The sequence below is a fragment of the Brassica rapa genome, chromosome A01, assembly GCF_000309985.2.
Source record: "Brassica rapa cultivar Chiifu-401-42 chromosome A01, CAAS_Brap_v3.01, whole genome shotgun sequence".
Lineage (NCBI taxonomy): Eukaryota > Viridiplantae > Streptophyta > Magnoliopsida > Brassicales > Brassicaceae > Brassica > Brassica rapa.
The window spans coordinates 25,563,566-25,581,884 of record NC_024795.2 but is presented as its reverse complement, the minus strand read 5'-3'; the positions used below and the strand labels follow the sequence as shown (position 1 = coordinate 25,581,884).

The 18,319-nt window shown below is 36.6% G+C and overlaps 3 protein-coding genes across 5 annotated transcripts; all 3 read right to left on the bottom strand.

Moving 5' to 3' along the window:
• Positions 1 to 1,348: 1,348 nt before the first annotated feature.
• Positions 1,349 to 8,471, bottom strand: LOC103842430 (protein BIG GRAIN 1-like A). The gene has a single exon (XM_033276912.1). The coding sequence runs from the start codon at positions 2,530 to 2,532 to the stop codon at positions 1,483 to 1,485; it is 1,050 nt and encodes a 349-aa protein (XP_033132803.1). The 5' UTR covers positions 2,533 to 8,471; the 3' UTR covers positions 1,349 to 1,482.
• Positions 8,472 to 9,616: 1,145 nt separating this feature from the next.
• Positions 9,617 to 14,076, bottom strand: LOC103842413. Of its 2 annotated transcripts, none has more exons than XM_009119044.2 (9): positions 13,739 to 14,076; positions 13,509 to 13,552; positions 12,888 to 13,185; positions 12,514 to 12,646; positions 11,651 to 12,174; positions 11,204 to 11,546; positions 10,806 to 11,112; positions 10,252 to 10,716; positions 9,617 to 10,134 (listed from the first exon to the last, which is right to left on the bottom strand). In XM_009119044.2, exons 1-9 carry the CDS (start codon positions 13,920 to 13,922, stop codon positions 9,844 to 9,846), a joined length of 2,589 nt encoding a protein of 862 aa, XP_009117292.1. In that variant the 5' UTR covers positions 13,923 to 14,076; the 3' UTR covers positions 9,617 to 9,843. The 2 variants fall into 2 exon arrangements, with proteins under 2 accessions (XP_009117292.1, XP_009117284.1); XM_009119036.3 differs by having other exon boundaries at positions 9,617 to 10,161; positions 13,739 to 14,074.
• Positions 14,077 to 14,364: 288 nt separating this feature from the next.
• LOC103842396 (protein Brevis radix-like 2) lies at positions 14,365 to 17,131 on the bottom strand. 2 transcript variants are annotated; one of them, XM_009119026.3, is made up of 6 exons: positions 16,738 to 17,131; positions 16,500 to 16,644; positions 15,956 to 16,329; positions 15,397 to 15,535; positions 14,948 to 15,324; positions 14,365 to 14,866 (listed from the first exon to the last, which is right to left on the bottom strand). In XM_009119026.3, the coding sequence occupies exons 2-6, from the start codon at positions 16,620 to 16,622 to the stop codon at positions 14,788 to 14,790; spliced, it is 1,092 nt and encodes a 363-aa protein (XP_009117274.1). In that variant the 5' UTR covers positions 16,623 to 16,644; positions 16,738 to 17,131; the 3' UTR covers positions 14,365 to 14,787. The 2 variants fall into 2 exon arrangements, with proteins under 2 accessions (XP_009117274.1, XP_009117268.1); XM_009119020.3 differs by having other exon boundaries at positions 16,500 to 16,657; positions 16,738 to 17,130.
• Between the last annotated feature and the right edge of the window lie 1,188 nt (positions 17,132 to 18,319).

The window sequence follows — 18,319 nt, the reverse complement described above, 5'->3', positions numbered from 1 at the left end:
TTTCCATGTGATGTTTGAGTGCCCTATAGCGAGAAAAGTCTGGGACCTGGTACCAGCTATGGCAATTCCATCTCGAGCAGTTTGCAACTCGTTGGAGGACCTCCTTATATCGAGCTCCCGGATGACAAATCTACCACCAACAGGTCTGTCTAAACCCTTATACCCATGGTTACTTTGGGTCTTGTGGACTAGCAGAAATCAGTTCTTGTTCGAAGACAAGTCTTTCTCAGAAACAGAGATGTTAGCAAAAGCGATTAGAGCAGCGAAGGAATGGCAAGAGTCTCTGCCTCCCCGAAAACAAAGCTCTGTTTCAAATAAAGACAACGTCAGTTCGAACTCTCATCAAGTTCCGGAAGTTGCTAGCATATTATACTCGGATGCTGCCTGGAATGCTTCTTCTCTTGCAGGTGGACTTGGCTGGATTTGTACGAACTCAGCAGGGTCTTACCGCTTCCAAGGAACCGAGACTAAACGCTATATTGCCTCAGCCCTAGCAGCAGAAGCGTTAGCGTTACTTGCAGGCCTCTCAAAGGCTGCTTTCTCTGGCATCAAAGACGTGATCTGTTTATCGGATTCAAAAAGTCTTATTGATATAATCACAGGAAACAAGGCTGTGGTTGCTATTAGAGGGATACTCCATGACATTGGCGTGTTGAGTGCTTCCTTCAACTCTATCTCGTTTCGATTTATTTCTCGTGTTTGTAACGAACCGGCTGATAGGCTGGCAAAAAATGCTTTGTTTCAGCTCTCTAACAGTCTCTCTGAGATTGCTAGTACTGATGAACTTTAGTTGCTTAAATGAATGAATGAAGGTTTGAACAAAAAAAAAAAATATACCACGTTCATCATAATGTTGTTTAATCATCGACGATATGGTAAAGTGGAAAGAAAGCTAGTGTGTAAGTACTAAACATTCGAGAGTAGTAAACCACCATTATAATCTTAAGCCATGCTTAGAGAAAGACAAGCCAATCCTATCAAATTCAAACAGAAAAAAAAAAGTACTCAAGAAAAGAATCAAATGTTGGATACTATTGTCAATGACATTTGAGACCAACGTCTCTTCCACGTTGTTCGCTCATCTTATTGATCATTATTAGTAGCATCAAATCAAATCTTTAACTTTTAATTAATTATATGTTTTTTACTCAAATATCTTCTTATGGAATTTTAAGCATTCTTAAAGAAAAGGTTGAGAAACAAAGAAAAGGCAACGACTCTTTGCTGTTCTAGTTGGTGACAGAGAATGTAATAGAAAAACTTGGTTCCCTCTATTTTTCTTTGTCAGAGATCAAAGATTAGATTAAACCTCGCAGTAATTAGAGTAGCTAATTAAGCTGCATAGTTATGACCCAAAAATATACCATGATTTAACATATATATTGTTACACAAAAGTTACTAACATAAGAGAATTTAAGAAAGAACAATATAAGAAAAAAAATACACTAATCACCCCCAACCACTTAACTAAAACATTATTATTATACAGTTAAACTTGTAGCAACGGCTCGATTAGTATTATCTAAACGAGTGGTCTCATACACTGGTAACTCTTCTTGATACCGCTCGATCCCAATCGCCGAAAGATTCTCCAACTCGAACAGATCCGAGCTAGCACAACTCGCCGCATCATCATCATCTTCAACGTCATGGCACGTTGTCACGGCCAAAAGATCCTTGTTCTTTTGGTACGTTCTGATAAGATCCTTGGCCGCTTCGATAACGCGACGATTCTCCTCCTCCATAACTTGGCGATAACGTTTGGTGTCGTTACCGCAAGGGATGTAAACGGAGGAATCTTCGTCGAGGATCACATTCACCGGACAGAACCGTACGGACCTTTTAGATTTTCCACTAGACGAGGGAGTTTTGCTTAGGCAAGACCTAGAGAAAGACGACGCTGAGGAGCACGTGGTGGAGGATGACTGTGTCTCCGACAAGACAGAGATGGAAGTGGTGTTTTTCTTGGGCTTCTTAGGGTTAGTGGATGCGTTGGTGAAGAGCGAGTTGAGGAACGTAGCGAGCCGTCCTCCTGGAGAGATTGGTTGTTTCGCTTTTTTCAAGTCGGTGTAGATCTTCAACGCTTTTGACTTGGTTCTCAAGAAGCCACCGAGTTCTTGTTTAGTGTTGGTTCTCTCGCCGGAGCTCACGGCGGAGGTACGGATTGGTTTAGGTTGCGGAGGAGATGCAGAGGATTTGGAACGTCCGTAGAAGGAGTCTGACTCGGAGGAGGAGAGTCCGCTTGAGTCAGAGGAGGTGGAGTTGGAATATCTGAGGAAAACAGAGTCTGCGGCGGCGGCGGTGGTGGTGGTTCGCCTGGATCTTTCGAAGTCAGCAGCTATTGAGCGGCGGTGAAAGACTAGTTTGTCTGGAGAAGTGTCGAGATCCTCATGGAGAGGTTTCTTCTTCCTTGTGGGTTCTAAGGGAGGGGAGTTGTCGTCGATGGAGCGGTAGATATGGTCGAGGAGAGTGGAGGAGAAGGAAGGGTTACGGTGGTGACCTCTAGAAGATGGCTTCTCCCAAGTCTCCATGTCTGAAGAAGAAAAGCTTTTGGTGAGGGGAAGTGAGTTTGTGAGAGAGAGAGGAGGAGAGTGTGTTTAAAAGAGGAGGAGGAGGAGTCTGACAACTGGTAATCATTGCCACGTGTCTTTCTCGACAGCTTATGTGACTATGTCTCTGTCCCCACAAACACCAATCATCTTTTTATTTACCTATTTTTAATAAATACTATGCCATATTAACATTAAGTCATTAACATAATGGTTAAAATGAGCTTCATGTGTATATACTGGATCATTTCTCGGAACATGCTTAGTTAAAATCTATCAGGTGTTTCTAGTGAAAATTTTAACAAGTGCTTAGTATATATTGTAATCATTTTCAAAAATATGAAAGCCTTAAAATTTTGGAGAAAGTATAAATAAATATAACGAAATAACATTTTTGAAACCTGAAATCATAAAACTCTTAACTTATCATTAGTTATCCAAGTGAAATTAGTAAAACAGATTAGTTTCTGCCTCAATTTAGAGGCTATAATTTTCTAATCTATTTTCTTAACAACATACAGTCGGACTTGAACGTAATTAGTGATATACACATCGACTACATTAACCAACACCATCCGACGACTACGAACAAGGCCGGCTATCTAGGGGCGAGCGGTGCAACCACCCCAGGCCCAATCCGTTGTCCCCCTATTTCTTATTAGATAAGATTCCGATATTTTTTAAAATACATATATTTTTATATTAAAAATAAGAAAATAGTCCAATTTTTTTATGAAAGTATTTTTTTGTTTCTATAGATTTATTTTTAAAAATGTTTCTGGTATTTTAAAAGAAACATATATCTATCAGATTTTGTAAAGAAAAATAATAATTTAGAAATTATTTTTTTTTTGTCCAACACCCATGACACAATTAAGCTGGTCCTGACTACGAACAATACAATCCTTAGAGATGGTATATATTTAAAATCTTAAAAACAAAAAAGAACTGTTTCGATTGCCATTTTTTCTTTATTATAATTACTGGTCCATGATTGCAGTATTATAAATCTTCAGAAATCTAAAATATGTATGTTTCGTTCGTTAGTGATGAATCAAAATGGTTAGGTTTAAGAATTTGTCTTGAATCAAAAAGAATTATGGGATATCACTGCTGGGTTACAGAGCAACTTAGCCTTTATTCACATGACACGACCCGAAAAATCACTTGTGTGTTCCCTACTTATAAAGTAAAAGATTAAAGTTGTTCCTTCCCTCATCATAAGTCTCATTTGTATTTCATTTTATTAATTTTCTTTGTATTTTGTGAGTACTATAACAAAAATATGTGATTTATTACAGGCTACAGCAAACCCAATATTGATACTTGGGTCCATTACACTCTTTTTCTTATTTTTTTAAAATTTAGAACGTCTAATTAAATAGTACTATCGTTCTAAAATATTCAAACACATTTTTCTAATAAATATTTATTCCGGATAACGATTTGAGGAATATTTTGTTGTGCGTCTGAAGGAAAAAACAAAACAAAAACACTGTAGTCTGTAGTTTCTGATTCTTTCTAGAGCTCACGAAGACACTCTAGTATACTAAAAGGTTTGAGAAACCCTAAAAGGGTAGAGAGAGAGATATACGTCTACCCAGAGAAGAAGGTTTGACAGACGATCTTGAGTTTAAAATTAAAACAAAACCCATCGTGGTTAATTTGGTTGTTTTAAAGAGTACGTAAGTGATATGATGAACAAAGAAAGATTAACTTGGTGCGTTTGTACGTAAGCTCGTGTCGGAAGTAAAGAAGGAGACACCCTTGAAAATCAAGCTTATCCTATTACTCTTTGTTATATAAAGAAGATGCATCTAGGTTTAAGGTGGCAATACAAGTGGGACTAAAAGTCACACAAGAATATTTTGAGATCATCACTTATATTCTCAAATTCTAGTGGATTTGCAATGATTTACTGCGAGATATAAGTCATAACGAAGCGGTAGTGGATCATGTGTTTTCATTAGAATTGCCCTGAACAGAGTTTCAAACAAATTTAGAAACAAAATTCTACAACAAAACTCAATATTTGAATACACCAAAACACACAATAAAAAGAAAATACTAAATGTTTACTGAACTGGTCAAACATTGAAGAACCAAAAGTATTAGGTATTAGGAGATCTCCTAATAAGAAGAAAAAAAAATCGGGATGCTACAACTAGTATATATGACAATGGCCTATACAGATAATGATTTCGAGAGAAATTAGTCAAACATTGGGGAAAAAATAAGAGAGAAGAAAAAGAAAGCGATGCAGATTTAGGGAAACCCTCGAAAACTATAGGCTTTAGCTCTAGAAATCAGAAACAAAAATACGAAACAATGTTATGTTTGAAAATGGTTAGAAGAAAGGGCTTTTGGTGTATGAAGGAACAGTCAAGTAATGCGGCTAAAGAGACTCTTATCATCTATTCCTAATTACATCCAAACAGCCTTTCTCACTACCAACCATGATTTGGTAGCCCATATTTAGTAGGCAATTGACTGTGTAGTCAGTATAAGAAATTATGGAATAGTGGGATTTTGATAATTGGAAACACCCTAGCTAGCCATTTAATTTACAGTTTAGCTATACAACCGATTTCAAAAACTCAGTTTAGTCTATTGTATGTTCGAAAATGGAATTAAAAACAATGTCTGACTTCTGAAATGAGAGGTTATAGCGTATTGATATTATATCACTCTCTTATAAAACTTTAAAATTTTTGTTGAACAGCTATGTTTAAAGATGTTATAAGAGTTTACCCCTAAAAACATCATAGGAATAAAAACTAACTTGTTTCAAAAAAAGAAGGAATAAAAACTAACTTCTAGAAGATATTACTTTGTGTTATATTGCGATATTTAGGGTGGCTAACTATATTCTTATACGATATAAGAACATGTGAGCTCAATTATAATAGTATTTTTACAAAGAAATTTCTAAGAAGCAGGGAAAAACAGCAGGAAGACAACAGTATAATGGAAATGATTAGACATAGACAGCGGGATTAAGACAAGATCGTCTACCTGATTAACAAAATCAGGCTTTATTAGCAAGTAGATAGGATTTTTTAATTATGAAGAACTACTGTAAACATCACTTTCAATTACCATGTACAAGTAAGCAGTGACCCAACACGGTTATAATCTCAATGATCATATTAACTTTTCTTTCTATAGGATTTATTTTTAACAACAACAACTTAACATTACTGAGCTGGAATTTTGTCAATATAAATGTTTAAATTAACTATATCACGATGCCTCTTACATTTATTTATGTGAAATCTGTAACTTGTCGCTTTTCCAGTTTTCCCAATACGCTCCTTTATTTCTTTATATGTTACAAAGGGATCCTTTATTTTTACAGCATGATTTTAACTTTGAATCATTGACTGTAAGCAAACTCTCTTGTAATTTATAGTGCATGCATGTGGGCTATTTTTTATTTTTTTTCTCGTTCCATTATTTCATTTCTGCTTCCATATGAAAATTCATAAAAAAATTCCGTTTGAAATGAGACAAATAGGAAATAAGCGAAAATCTAAATAAAAAAAAAGTCTGATTCAAATAAATATCAATCAGCTTATTCATTGAATAGTTTAAAGAGGTGCCGTACTATATCAACCAGTTTTCTACACCTTATAACAGTAGTTTTATAAATAATCGGCGCCAGTAGTCGATTGATTGATGCCAAAAAAAAAAAGTGTCGATTGATAAAAAGTGGTTATAAATACAACAAACATTTTAGGCTTTGCCATTAAATACTTTTAAAGGAAATAATTAATATTAAAATGTGATGTGTTCAATTAGTCTCCCACATGTGATATGTAAAGCTCATTACCTATACGGTTATCTAACAGAAAGCACTTAATTTTGATGATATAATATGAATATTAGTGACTTTTAAGCCGCAAAGTCTTTTTTAATTATCTTATAGATTATTTTTAGTGTGGTTTATAAGAGAAAAATCATATTCAAATACAAATATAAAAATGATGCCAATAATACATAAGCATGCGGTTCGTTAGTTATTACTTATTACTTATACTACTACATCTCTCTTTTTTGGGTGAACTTGTCTAGTTTTTTGGGTGAACTTGTCTAGTTTTTTGGGTGTTGAACTTTGTTAATAATAATATACTAGGTTAAGACTCGCGCCTTGCACGGAATGAATATTATATATAAATTATTTTCAAGTATTATATATTTTTTACATATTATGAAATAATAATTATTTTCAAAATGTTTATAAAAAAAATTCAAAGCAAATTCGAAATTAAAATACTCATGTATTTTATATGGTATATAATTTATTTTTAAGAACTATTAATATACATATATATATAATATTTATTAAATGAGACTTCCTATTTATGTAATTTTGTAATCATTTGTATCTTGTTATAACATAAATTTTAAACCATGGATCACAAAAATTTATATGTGAGATTTTTAGCAACTTAAGTCATTTATATTCGTTTTTAAAAATTCAAAATATAAAATATACGAAAAAATCTAAATTTTTATTACATAGTTAATGTGGTTGTTTAATTTATTTTAATAATTTAAAATTAAAAAAAATGATAGAGAATATACTAATTTTTATCAAATCTTTATTATTCAAAATCATTAATTGTCATATATATACTTTAACCACATTAGGTAATTCCGTGATTTTTATTTAAGGAAATAATGAAGAATATTTATGATTAATTTATGGTTAGTTTAATAAAAAGCTTATTATATATTTATATGGACCAACATATTTTTCTAAAAATTCTAAGAATGATTATGGTGATGATATGTAGGTACAAAAATATGTTGTAATGCTTCTCTTTTAATATATAAGGGATATTCAAGTGTAAATCGTAAATTTCCCTTTCGAAACACACACCTTGATGTATTTTAAACTTATTATCCTTTTGTTTTATGTGATATAATATTTTTATTTTCTTAAAACGAAATCCATAAGCTATACAATGAACGGGAGAAAACTAATTAAAAGTAAATTCATAAAATAAACAACAGTAGCAGGGATTCCCACGCATGTGTGGATATGATAGACAAAAGAAAGACAAAAGATTCCGATCACATCATAATTTTGAGTTGGTGCAATGCAATACCAAAAAAGCAGATTCCTATTAAATCAAAATAGCTAGAGAGCACACACGGTCCAGCACTTCAATAGATACGTTTGATATTCATATTTTGCTCAAAACAGACCAATCAATCGAGCAAGATATACTTGCCACATACAGTGTTGCTGTATGCTTGTCTATAAATCACTCCACTATTGTCTGTGATTTGACACGTCCTTTTTTGTTGACAATCACAACAACATTTCAAAACTTTTACTGTAGGAAAAAACAATTTCTAACATTACAGTTACGTCTCAACAAAACTAACTTAAGATGATTTGTTAGGAGAAATTCATCTTTTTCTTCTGTTTCAACAAACAAACTTTTAATTACCCCTTTCTCAACTAACAAGCCTTTAACTTAACTAAAGTGGTTGGAGTTGAAATATCTCCATCCCTGGCTAAAATGAGTGAGAAATTCTCAGAAACAATTAAAAGGAAATATTAGTATAAAAATTGAGTTATTCTTAAAAGAAACATGAAATGTCCCATGTCATAGTTTAAAAACTCCTTTTAGGATGGAGTTGCTATTAGAGTCATGCTTTTATATCCTCAAATCAATCAGGGCCCTTTTGACTTATTAGATAACATTAATCCTAAATTACATTAATATTTGTGAAATACTATCCTCAACTATTTTTCTGTTACTTTTGTGTGGTAACTACTATTAATATTGAGTGGACTCAACAGTGAAGACTGAAGACAACGTTTAATTAACCAGAGACTAGTCAAAATGAAACAAAATAGTCTTATTTACCTCCAAATAATTGAGTTTAAGGATTTAGGGTCTGACTGGTTCAAACGCAGCGGTTGCGGTTGCGGTTGTGGGAGTTTGTGGATGCGGGCAATTACGGTTTCTAGCGGTTTTAAGAGATTTGTACGACTGGTACTACGGTTAAAAATTGGTACGTTTGCGGGTGACTTATGACTGGTTAACTACCAAATGCGGTAACAGTCAAATAATAAATTAACAATATTTACATTGAATATAATTATAAAATATCAAAAATCATAAAATTATAATAAATATAAAATTTATATTTAGAAAGTTATAATTTTAATTTTTGAAAATTTATTGAAATTGTTTTTATTATAAAATTTTATAATATTAATTAAAATATAATAGATATATTTTAATATTTTCATAATTTCAATTTTAAAAATTTTATTAAATATTTTTATTTTTGTATATATATTGTTTTTAAAAAAAAAAAATTTACCCTCCCGCAACCGCCCGCAACCGCAAACGCTAGCTGGAGCCAGCTTTTGAATTTATGAGATTCAGAGCGGTTTGAAGCGGTTTAGAGCGATTTGAGTGATTGTTGCAAACTGCCGACAACCGCTACCAACCGCAAAAGCTGCGTTTGCGGGTGGTAACGGGAAAACCAGTCGCCCCCTTAATAGAGAGTAATCATTTCTCAACAAGGTAGGACTTAGGAGATAATAAAGCTTTGGCCTGTTATATCAGAGCAAGCAAAGTACCTACAAATTAGGCCCTAAGCAACGAAGTTGGCCCCTTGATTTAGACCCACCTCCTCAAACTAGTATTTAGTTCTCTAAATATGTCAACAAAACAATCAATTAGATTCTGTTGTTATGATGATATAATGTGCGATGACACCTAAAAAACAAAAGTAATCAATGAGCTAATCAAAACCTATAGGCTTAGGCTTAGCTTCAACAAGTACTTATTTGTTTTATATTATAGAGGCTTGAGGTGCCATTAGGCCAAGCTCAACAACTAATGATTATCTATCAAGAATTTATTAAGGAATATGAAGAAAACTAGAGAGAAGCTACATAACTCAGAGAAGAGTATTCAACAACTAGACAAATCTCTCAATGCTCTTTTAATACTTAGACAATGGGAAACACTCAGCGAGCAACAACGTTTAAGTCGCATGGTTCCACAATTAAACAGTATCACATGCTTTGTAGGGTTCTCTACCTGTTTTACTTTGAGAGAAACTATAGCAACAATACAAGTTTGAGAAGCAGGGATAGAGCATTTACTAGATAACTGTTGAGAGCTGGGAACACTTTATGCATTCATTTGACTAAAAAAAAATAAAACAGAGTTTGGCTGTTTCACAAGGAAAAAACAGAGCATTTGCTTTCAGCTATTATGATCCATTAGACAAGTAGAGGAAGGTTAGACGTTTTTTTCAGAAGTTTGATGCCCAACTCGGATGACCAAGTTGCGAAGGAGGAGAGGGCACAACCCCAACTCCGACATTACCACCAAGCCCAGGTCCCATGTGGTGCAGATTCGCCATAGTACCAGGCTGTGGCGGGTGGAAGAGACCCTGGAACTGCATTTGAGATGACTGTGTTGCTGCTGCAGGGGCGTTGAAGGATGGATGTGGCGTATGGGATGGTAAGTAAGCACCATGAGGCGTTTGTCCAGCTACGTTGTAATATGGAGGAGACTGAAGGTTTGAAAGATCTCTTGGGTTCTGCATCCAAATCTCAGAAGTCTCAGCCTGTTGTGTCCCCATAAAGAAAACGCAAATCAGAAATAAAGTATAACGGGAAGAAAAAAACATGTTCAAGAGGAACATAACCACCATTACCTGAGGGTTTGGAACGTAAATATTCCCATCTTTGTATTTCATGCGAGATGGATCTTCAAGTCCCATGGCGTTTCCAACTACATTAGGAGGATTAATCTGATACCCGTTAGGACTGTTGTAAGTCCCAAAACCCGTAGGACCACCTGGTACTGGCTTGAATTGCTGGATGCCATACTTAGCACCATTTGAACCGGGATGAGAGCCACCTCCAGGCATCAGCACATAGCTATTGCCACTTGAAGGGTGTGCATATGCTGCTGGGTTACCTGAGTAGCCTGGCATGGGCATCTGTGGAACATAGACTGGGGAGACGAACTGACGGTAAGGCATGAGACTAGGAAAATGCGAAACATGAACCTGCGGGTACATCTGCTGCATTGACCCCTGTTGTTGTTGTTGTTGCTGCTGCAACATGGGAATCGTAGATGGAGGGGCATTGTTCACCATGTGAGTACCTGATGCTTGCTGCATTTAGCAAAAGGATACCTAGTTAGTTTTTCTTGGCCAATGAAATGAAAGAGAAGGCTAAATTACAGCAGAAGCAAGAAAATTACCTCCTGCTGAGATGGTAAGCCTTGTCCTCGTGAGTTTTCGTCTATTGTCTGACTAAAATACGGGAAGTCATAACTACCGTGATTACCATATGCCTGCTGGAAAGGGACGAGAGTGTCAGAATTTTTTAGCATTTCCGAGTACTCATCCAAATTGTCAGATCTATGAGCCTCCTTCTCTTCCGGCAACAGTTGCTCGGATGGAACCGATACACGTGAATCAGATTCAGAGATTCTGAGATGATCATCAAGAATATCGATAGGCTTCCCCGGACCATCTGCTAAAGTCTCTGGAGAAGTAACTGGCAAACTGCAAACAGTATCACCGAGTTACTCGAGGAATGATACAAGTGATTTTAAACTTTACTCGTGATGTAACAAAACCAACGGTTAGAACTTACCTGCGATCAGATTCTCTAAGTTCTTCTGAAGAGCATGATTCCTGGAAAGCAGCAGGTTCTGAATTCATTGAAGAACTAAACTCTTGAACAAAGCTACCAAAAGTAAGCTGACATCGGTCAGTCTCTGGGAGGCGAATATGATCTGCGATGATGACATTCTGTGTTTCACTGATATGAACATGTGAAAGCTTATCTTGCAACTTCACAGCCTCTGATTCCAGGTTTGTAATATTATCAGCAGGACGACAAGCCTGAGACTTTGTCGGTGTTCCAATTACTCCAGGGTTATGTTCAACAGGTTTTTGAATCGATTTAGGCTTCCACTCCTTGTTCTGTAAGATCCCTGCATCAGGTTGATAAAGAATATCAGTAGTCATAACCAAAGTAAGGTACCAAGTCAAAATGGCACTACATACACTCATTCATTAATACTTGCATATACATTACCTTTTGTATGGCCACCAACTTGCTGTGTTCTAGCATATTGGCCTCCTCTGTTCCCACGCTGCCTGTTCAAAAGTGGCCCATTCTTTTCCACACCGCTGGGCAAAACAGACTCTCGTGGAGTAGTTTGGCTGACTTGATCCTTCTTTGAATTTGGGGAAGATGATCGATATGCATTTGGAGTCCCATTTTTTGACAAAGCACCAGCAGATGGATCTTTACCAATAACTTCAGAAGTTTTTCCACCAAAGCCTCCACCTCTGACTTCACGTTTAATAGCGCCCACAGGTGATGATCTAGAAACAGGAGACGGTACATGAACTGGATCTGTGGAAGACGAAACTGAATCGGTTAATGGCAAAGTAACACCACGGGATGTCTCCTTTCCATCATTGAGTTCTTTTCTGGTAGGACGGTGTAATGGAGCAATTTCAGAATCTCTGGGCCTGACATCTGCTGCTGCTTTACAATCTTCGGTAAAACCTTGAGCCCCAGAAGAGTGATGATTACCTAAACCACCTGTTGACCTGGAAAACAATGAAAAAAGAGCGACAATCTTAATTTTTCTCATCTACTCAAAGCATAGCTTTCTCTCGAAATTATAAGATAACAAGTCCTCGGTAGGCTTTCTGTTTCCCAAGGTTACAAAACCAATGTATGCCTCTTATTGTTTTACTTAACTTATTTTTTTGGCAAACTACAGCTACAGCGACACAACTCCCTTATAGTATAACACTAAAACAATCGTTAACGAGTATCATGCTATTAAACATGTATAAAAAGATAAAACAAGCCAAGTCAGTGATAGAACATGCTAGAATAAGAAAAGCAGGATGCCAGGATACCGTACAATTAATGAAACATACCCTTTTTTGTCCTCAGTGGTCACTACTTTGCTGATATTTGATGCAGGAGACTGAGCGGTAGAATGCTTCAACTCTTCATTAGCATTTGGATTAGACCTGTTGTCTCTAACAACGCGGAACTCTCTCTTGGATCCTGCACTAACATGAAACATGCAAATTCAGACATACAAAACAGCATGTGTAGATGAATGTGGTTAATACATTACATGAAACTTGGAGGCCTCATCCCTCATTCCAATCAACCCAGTTTCATCTAATTTTTACATGACCATCATAACTTTTTTTTTGCTATTCAAATTCAACCAAGTCTAACGGATTGGGACACCGGCATAACGAGAAAAACGATCAAGTATATTATCATCACGTGGATTTACCAGTAGCAGGATTTCTCGAAAATGCATTTCGCGGAGCAGCGTTCCTAGAGAAGACATTCCTACTGTAGCCTCCTCTTCGAACATTATGTTCAGACTGTGTACGAACTTTCACTTCACTCGTAGCACTTTCAAGAGGTTTCCTAGGAAACGCATCTTGTGGAGCAGCGTTCCCAGGGAAGGCATTCCTACTGTATCCTCCTCTCCGAACATTATGTTCAGGCTGTGTACGAACTTTCACTTCACTGGTAACACTTTCAAGAGGTTTCTTTACGTTGGCAGGCTCAACCAATACTGCATCCTGTAGCCAAAGGACAATCCGTTATATAATCATACAGGACAGAGTCACAAAAGGTTCGCAACACCCTTTCTCACATAGAAGAGGACCTCCAAATTGAACCCAAAACCATAAAAGAAGGATCTTATTGATAGAGAAAAGTTGAAAAAGCTTTCGACCACCAAGTAGAAGGCACACATAAAGAAGAAAATTCATAATAAGGATGGTTGGAATGTCCACTAAACCCAACAAACAAATCTAGCACATGTACACACCCGATGACATATACTAGTAACAACACAAGCAGTATTGAGCAACAACCTAGTCCCATTGTTTGTGAGATTTACCTCTTTCTTCCTGTCTTTTCTTCTCTTCACCTCGTGGAATGGATCTGAAACAAAAGAAACGCTTTAGCGAGCCAACACAACTATCCAACAAACTCGTCACCCAAATAATAAAACATTATTTTACAAATACCACAAAGAAAACGAATACTTTCAGTAATCAAGACCAAAAATCAAAACTTTATATAACCAAATCTAACATCATTCTATATAACGAGTAAAAAGAGAGAGACCTTGATGAATCAGCTTCTGAACAGCCTCGTCGGCGTTCATGTCAGATTCTTTCAAGGCGGTGTAGATATCGGCGTCGGAGTGATTGCCCACGATTTCTTTAATCGATTCAATCACCTTTCTCTCTTCCTCGTCGTCGTCGGGCCCCATCGCCCGATTACCGCCGGTTCTGGACTCGGACACCATCACCGATCAAAAGGAAATGATCGATTTGAGTATCTAGCAAAACGAATTGCGATCCGCGTGAGTGAGATCGTTGCTAAGTGATTCGACTCTTAAACCCTAATTTCAGAAACCGCAGCGCTCTAGGGTTTCGAATAGAGGAGGAGAAACACGAGGAGAAGAAGTCACTGCCACGTGTCAAGAGAGTAGGGAAAGTCAGAAACTGGATAGATTGGAAATGACTAAGTTACCCTTGTAGATAGATAATTCATTTGATTTGTTTTTAAATGGAACTTCCTGGTTATTCAACCACGAATTTTAATTCCGTTAAAATTCAATTATAATTGAACTTTTTGGCATCAAGTGTAACTGAACTTATTTTTGAATAAAAGATAATTCGTTTTTTTTTAACTAAAAGATAATTCATTTGATTTTTAAATGAAAATTCCTTGTTTGTTTGTTTTTCTACCTTTTTTTTAATGAAAATTCCTTGTTATTTAACCACATTTTAATCCCTTTAGAATTCAATATAAATGAACTTTTTGGCATGAAATGTAACTGAACTATTTATTTTAAATATTTTTTAAAAAATTGTGAATTTTAAAAAAATAGTGATATTAGAATATTTCAGTGGAGTTCTTTAATTAAAAAAAATTAAAAAATCATGTTTTAAACGAGATTGTAGACAAGCTTAAATAAAATCATAGTAAATTTTCCGATTCATATGTTGTGGTGAAGTGAGTGAGCTTACAGTTGCAGATGCATTAATCATTATCTCAAATCAAAAGTTGTAATCCCATCAAATGTATTGATTTTCTACAAGTAAAACATATGAAAAAAAAAATGTTTTGGTTTTTGTTGTGTCAGATTCTTCTTGTAGAGAGCATCATCACAAGTACTGCTGTTGTATCCGAGCTCTGTTCTCTTCCCACCACAATCTTGCATTCGTTTCTCCAAACCTCTCTCGGCTACAACAACAAACAAGAGAAGCAAATGCTGTCAAGTGCTTTTGCTTATTCAAAAAGGGTAATGAACTTTTGTTTTTTTACCTGAAGCGAACACGTCTAAGCTCACGACTCCCATCTGGTAATGCTCTGATTGTGATGTAAACACCGTCTTCGTCTTGTTCCACCCATTCTGATTCCATGTCACTTGCATTACTCACAGAAACCTCCTCTGATTGATCATCCTCTTCTTCTTCTTCTTCTTCCCTTGATGAACCACTACTTCTTGCGGACATATCAACCGATGATGTCTCGGTCTTGGTCCCACTTATGCTAGAGAGTTTCGGCGTCGTTGCAAGACCAGATGAATCACGGTGGTGCCGACTTTGTGTCTGTATGGTTGGTTGGTGAGCCAGTGAGCTTTTTCCTCGAGGGCATTCTTTTTGTAATGGTGGAGTTGCAGGACTGTTCTTGCTAGAGCTCTAGTATACCAAATTAAAGAATTAACACACAAGTTTTAAATGTGTTCAGGATTAAAGACAACGAGTGTAAACCTCATCTTTGGATCTAGGAGGAGCGGTCGGAACCGGGACGGTCTGCTGATTAAGTTGTTGCACATTGTACAACTCCATGACCTTCTCAAAATTCTCCCCCCACCATTTTTGAGCTTGCCATTTATCAAACATCTCACGGCTGTAAGCAAATAGATCAGCACATGAAGAGCTGTCTTAGTGACTATAGACAGACACTATACCAACCAAGTGAACATTAATTCAAGATATGTTCTAATCATCAATGTAGAGCTTAAAGTGTTCCTTCTTTGATTTTGGACATGAAGAAAGTTAGTTAGATCCTACAAGTTTTCACTAAATGCTTCTCCACACAACAGTTCTTGGGGGAATCCATTTAAGATCTGAATCCACATCTCAAAAAACACTTTCTCGTTAAAAGGATGTACAGTTTCTCTGGGGACCACTTCAAGTAGAGATGTCAACACACATAGATCTAATCTTTAATACCCACTGTACTTCTCATAAGCTTGTCCCTAGAAAAACACACATTCTCTATTTTTCCAAAATCAAATCAAATACATAATGGATTAAAGTCCATTACCTGAACCGGATCCGTTTGAGATCGTTCCCTCCCTCAGGCAATGAAACAAACGTGATGAGGACACCAGGCTCCACTTGAGCAACCCATTCTTTGACCTCACCTTCTTCTTCCTCCTCCATGAACACTGTGGACTCTGTCCTACCACTCATGGACTCAGGCGTCCCTTCTCCACTCAAAAGCCCTTTTAGCCTTGACTCCATTTCTTTCCCTAGAATCTTGGGCGTTGAGCTTCCGCTTATTCCTGGTCTCTTGTACGCGTAATGGAACCTCCCAGAAGGTGACGCAGCGTCTGAGTCACGGTTCCGGTTTGAAGAGCCTGAACACGGTTTGCAGCTTTTGTAAGCACCTGATGCTTTCACTGCCATGTCTTTAATCTGAAAGATTCACATAACAATGAATAAAACAATGTGCACAAATTTGAGTTTTTCATTTGTTCTAACTCCCAAACAGACACCGAACAAGACTTAAACATGGTTCTGTCTTAGAAAGAAAAAAAAAAACAGTTTGTGAAAGTGACATAGATAAAGAAGAGGTTTTTATCTACCTGTGACGTCAGGGACTTGATGGTCTGCTTAGACCTGGGAGTTCCAAGAACTTTGTCATCTTCTTCTTTAGATCGGCCGTTGTTGGTGTTCAGCTGCTTAGAGCAAGCTATGCACGTGAGCATCTCTCCCTCTCTCTTTCTCTTCCTGAGGATTAAGTCTGAAGATATAAGCAAAACCCATTAAACCATTTTCTCAAATCTAAAACCTTTTCAGAGAAAAATAGAATAAAGACTCAACCTTTATGCGATAGTAGCTCCACCACTGCACTTAAACCTACAAGTACACACACTCGCAGTCGCAGCTAGCTAAAATTCGATTGCTTTTCTAAACTCATGTATCACTCACTGCCATTGAAGAAAGGTAGGCAGGGGAAGGAGGAGAAACCGTTACGGCAGCGTAAGATTAGGACAGAGGATCTGTAGATCAGAGTTACGAACGGTTCTGCAATAAAAACTCTCTCGGATCCGTTCTTTGCGGAGTGAACCTTTTGACACTTTTTTAACACTTTGTGAAATGCGAATCCGAGTTCACAAGCAAACGAGAAAAGGGCAGAGAATTTTTGGCGAGGGGGAGAGAGAGAAACTTTGAGATCGTTGGACACTGCGAAAGTTTGCGCACAAGTGGTGGTGTCTTGTGTTCCTACTTCTTCTTTCCCCTTTATATTAAAAGAAAGTTCTATAGCTTTTATTGCAACTTTATTATCTGAGATTTGGCCAAGTTTTGATATACTATGAGTTTTCTTCTTCTTTAACGTCTATTTTATGTTTAGTTTTTTATATATATATATATACACACAAAACTGATAGGTAAGAGAAATTTCGATAAAAAAAAAACTGATAGGTAAGAGTAGGGGTGTCAAAATGGGTCATGACCCATGGATTGACCCAACCCAATTTGATTCATTAACCCAAATGAACTGTTTATTTTTGATCCAATGGATTAATGGGTTAAAAGGTTAATTGGTTAACATGTTAATGGGTTAACAAGTTAATGGGTTAACAAGTTAATGAGTTTATTGGGTTGGGTCAACTCTGACCCATTTTGTTTTCAATTAAAAAAAAACATGAGTAAACTCAATTCAAAGGTTTGATAAAATTGGAAAATCATGAATTTCTATAAAGTCCAATCATTTATTCGGTGGTAAAATGCGTTTTCCGCCAAAACGTGTTTTCCCGCCAAAACTACAAAACAAGTTTTCCCGTCAAAACTGCAAAACTTGTTTTCTCGCAAAAACGCAATTTCCCGCCAAAACTGAAAAACCAATTTTCCCGCAAAAACGCATTTTTCCGCCAAAACCGCAAAAACGCATTTTCCCGCCAAAACCGCAAAAACGCATTTTTCCTCCAAAACCGCAAAAACCCATTTTCCCGCCAAAACCGCAAAAACGCATTTTCCCGCCAAAAACGCATTTTCCCGCCAAAACCACAAAAACGCATTTTCCCGCCAAAACCGCAAAAACGCATTTTCCCACCAAAACCGCAAAAACTCATTTTCCCGCCAAAACCGCAAAAACACATTTTCCCGCCAAAACCGCAAAAAAGCATTTTCCCGCCAAAAACGCATTTTCCCGCCAAAACCGCAAAAACTCATTTTCCCGCCAAAACCACAAAAACGCTTTTTTCCCGCCAAAACCGCAAAAACTCATTTTCCCGCTAAAACCGCAAAAAACGCATTTTCCCGCCAAAACCGCAAAAACGCATTTTCCCGCCAAAACTGAGAAAACTCACTTTCCCACTAAAATGCTATTTTCCGCCTAAACCACAAAAAACATTTTATCATTTTGATCAACTTTGTCTTAACTTAAAAAATAATTTATAAT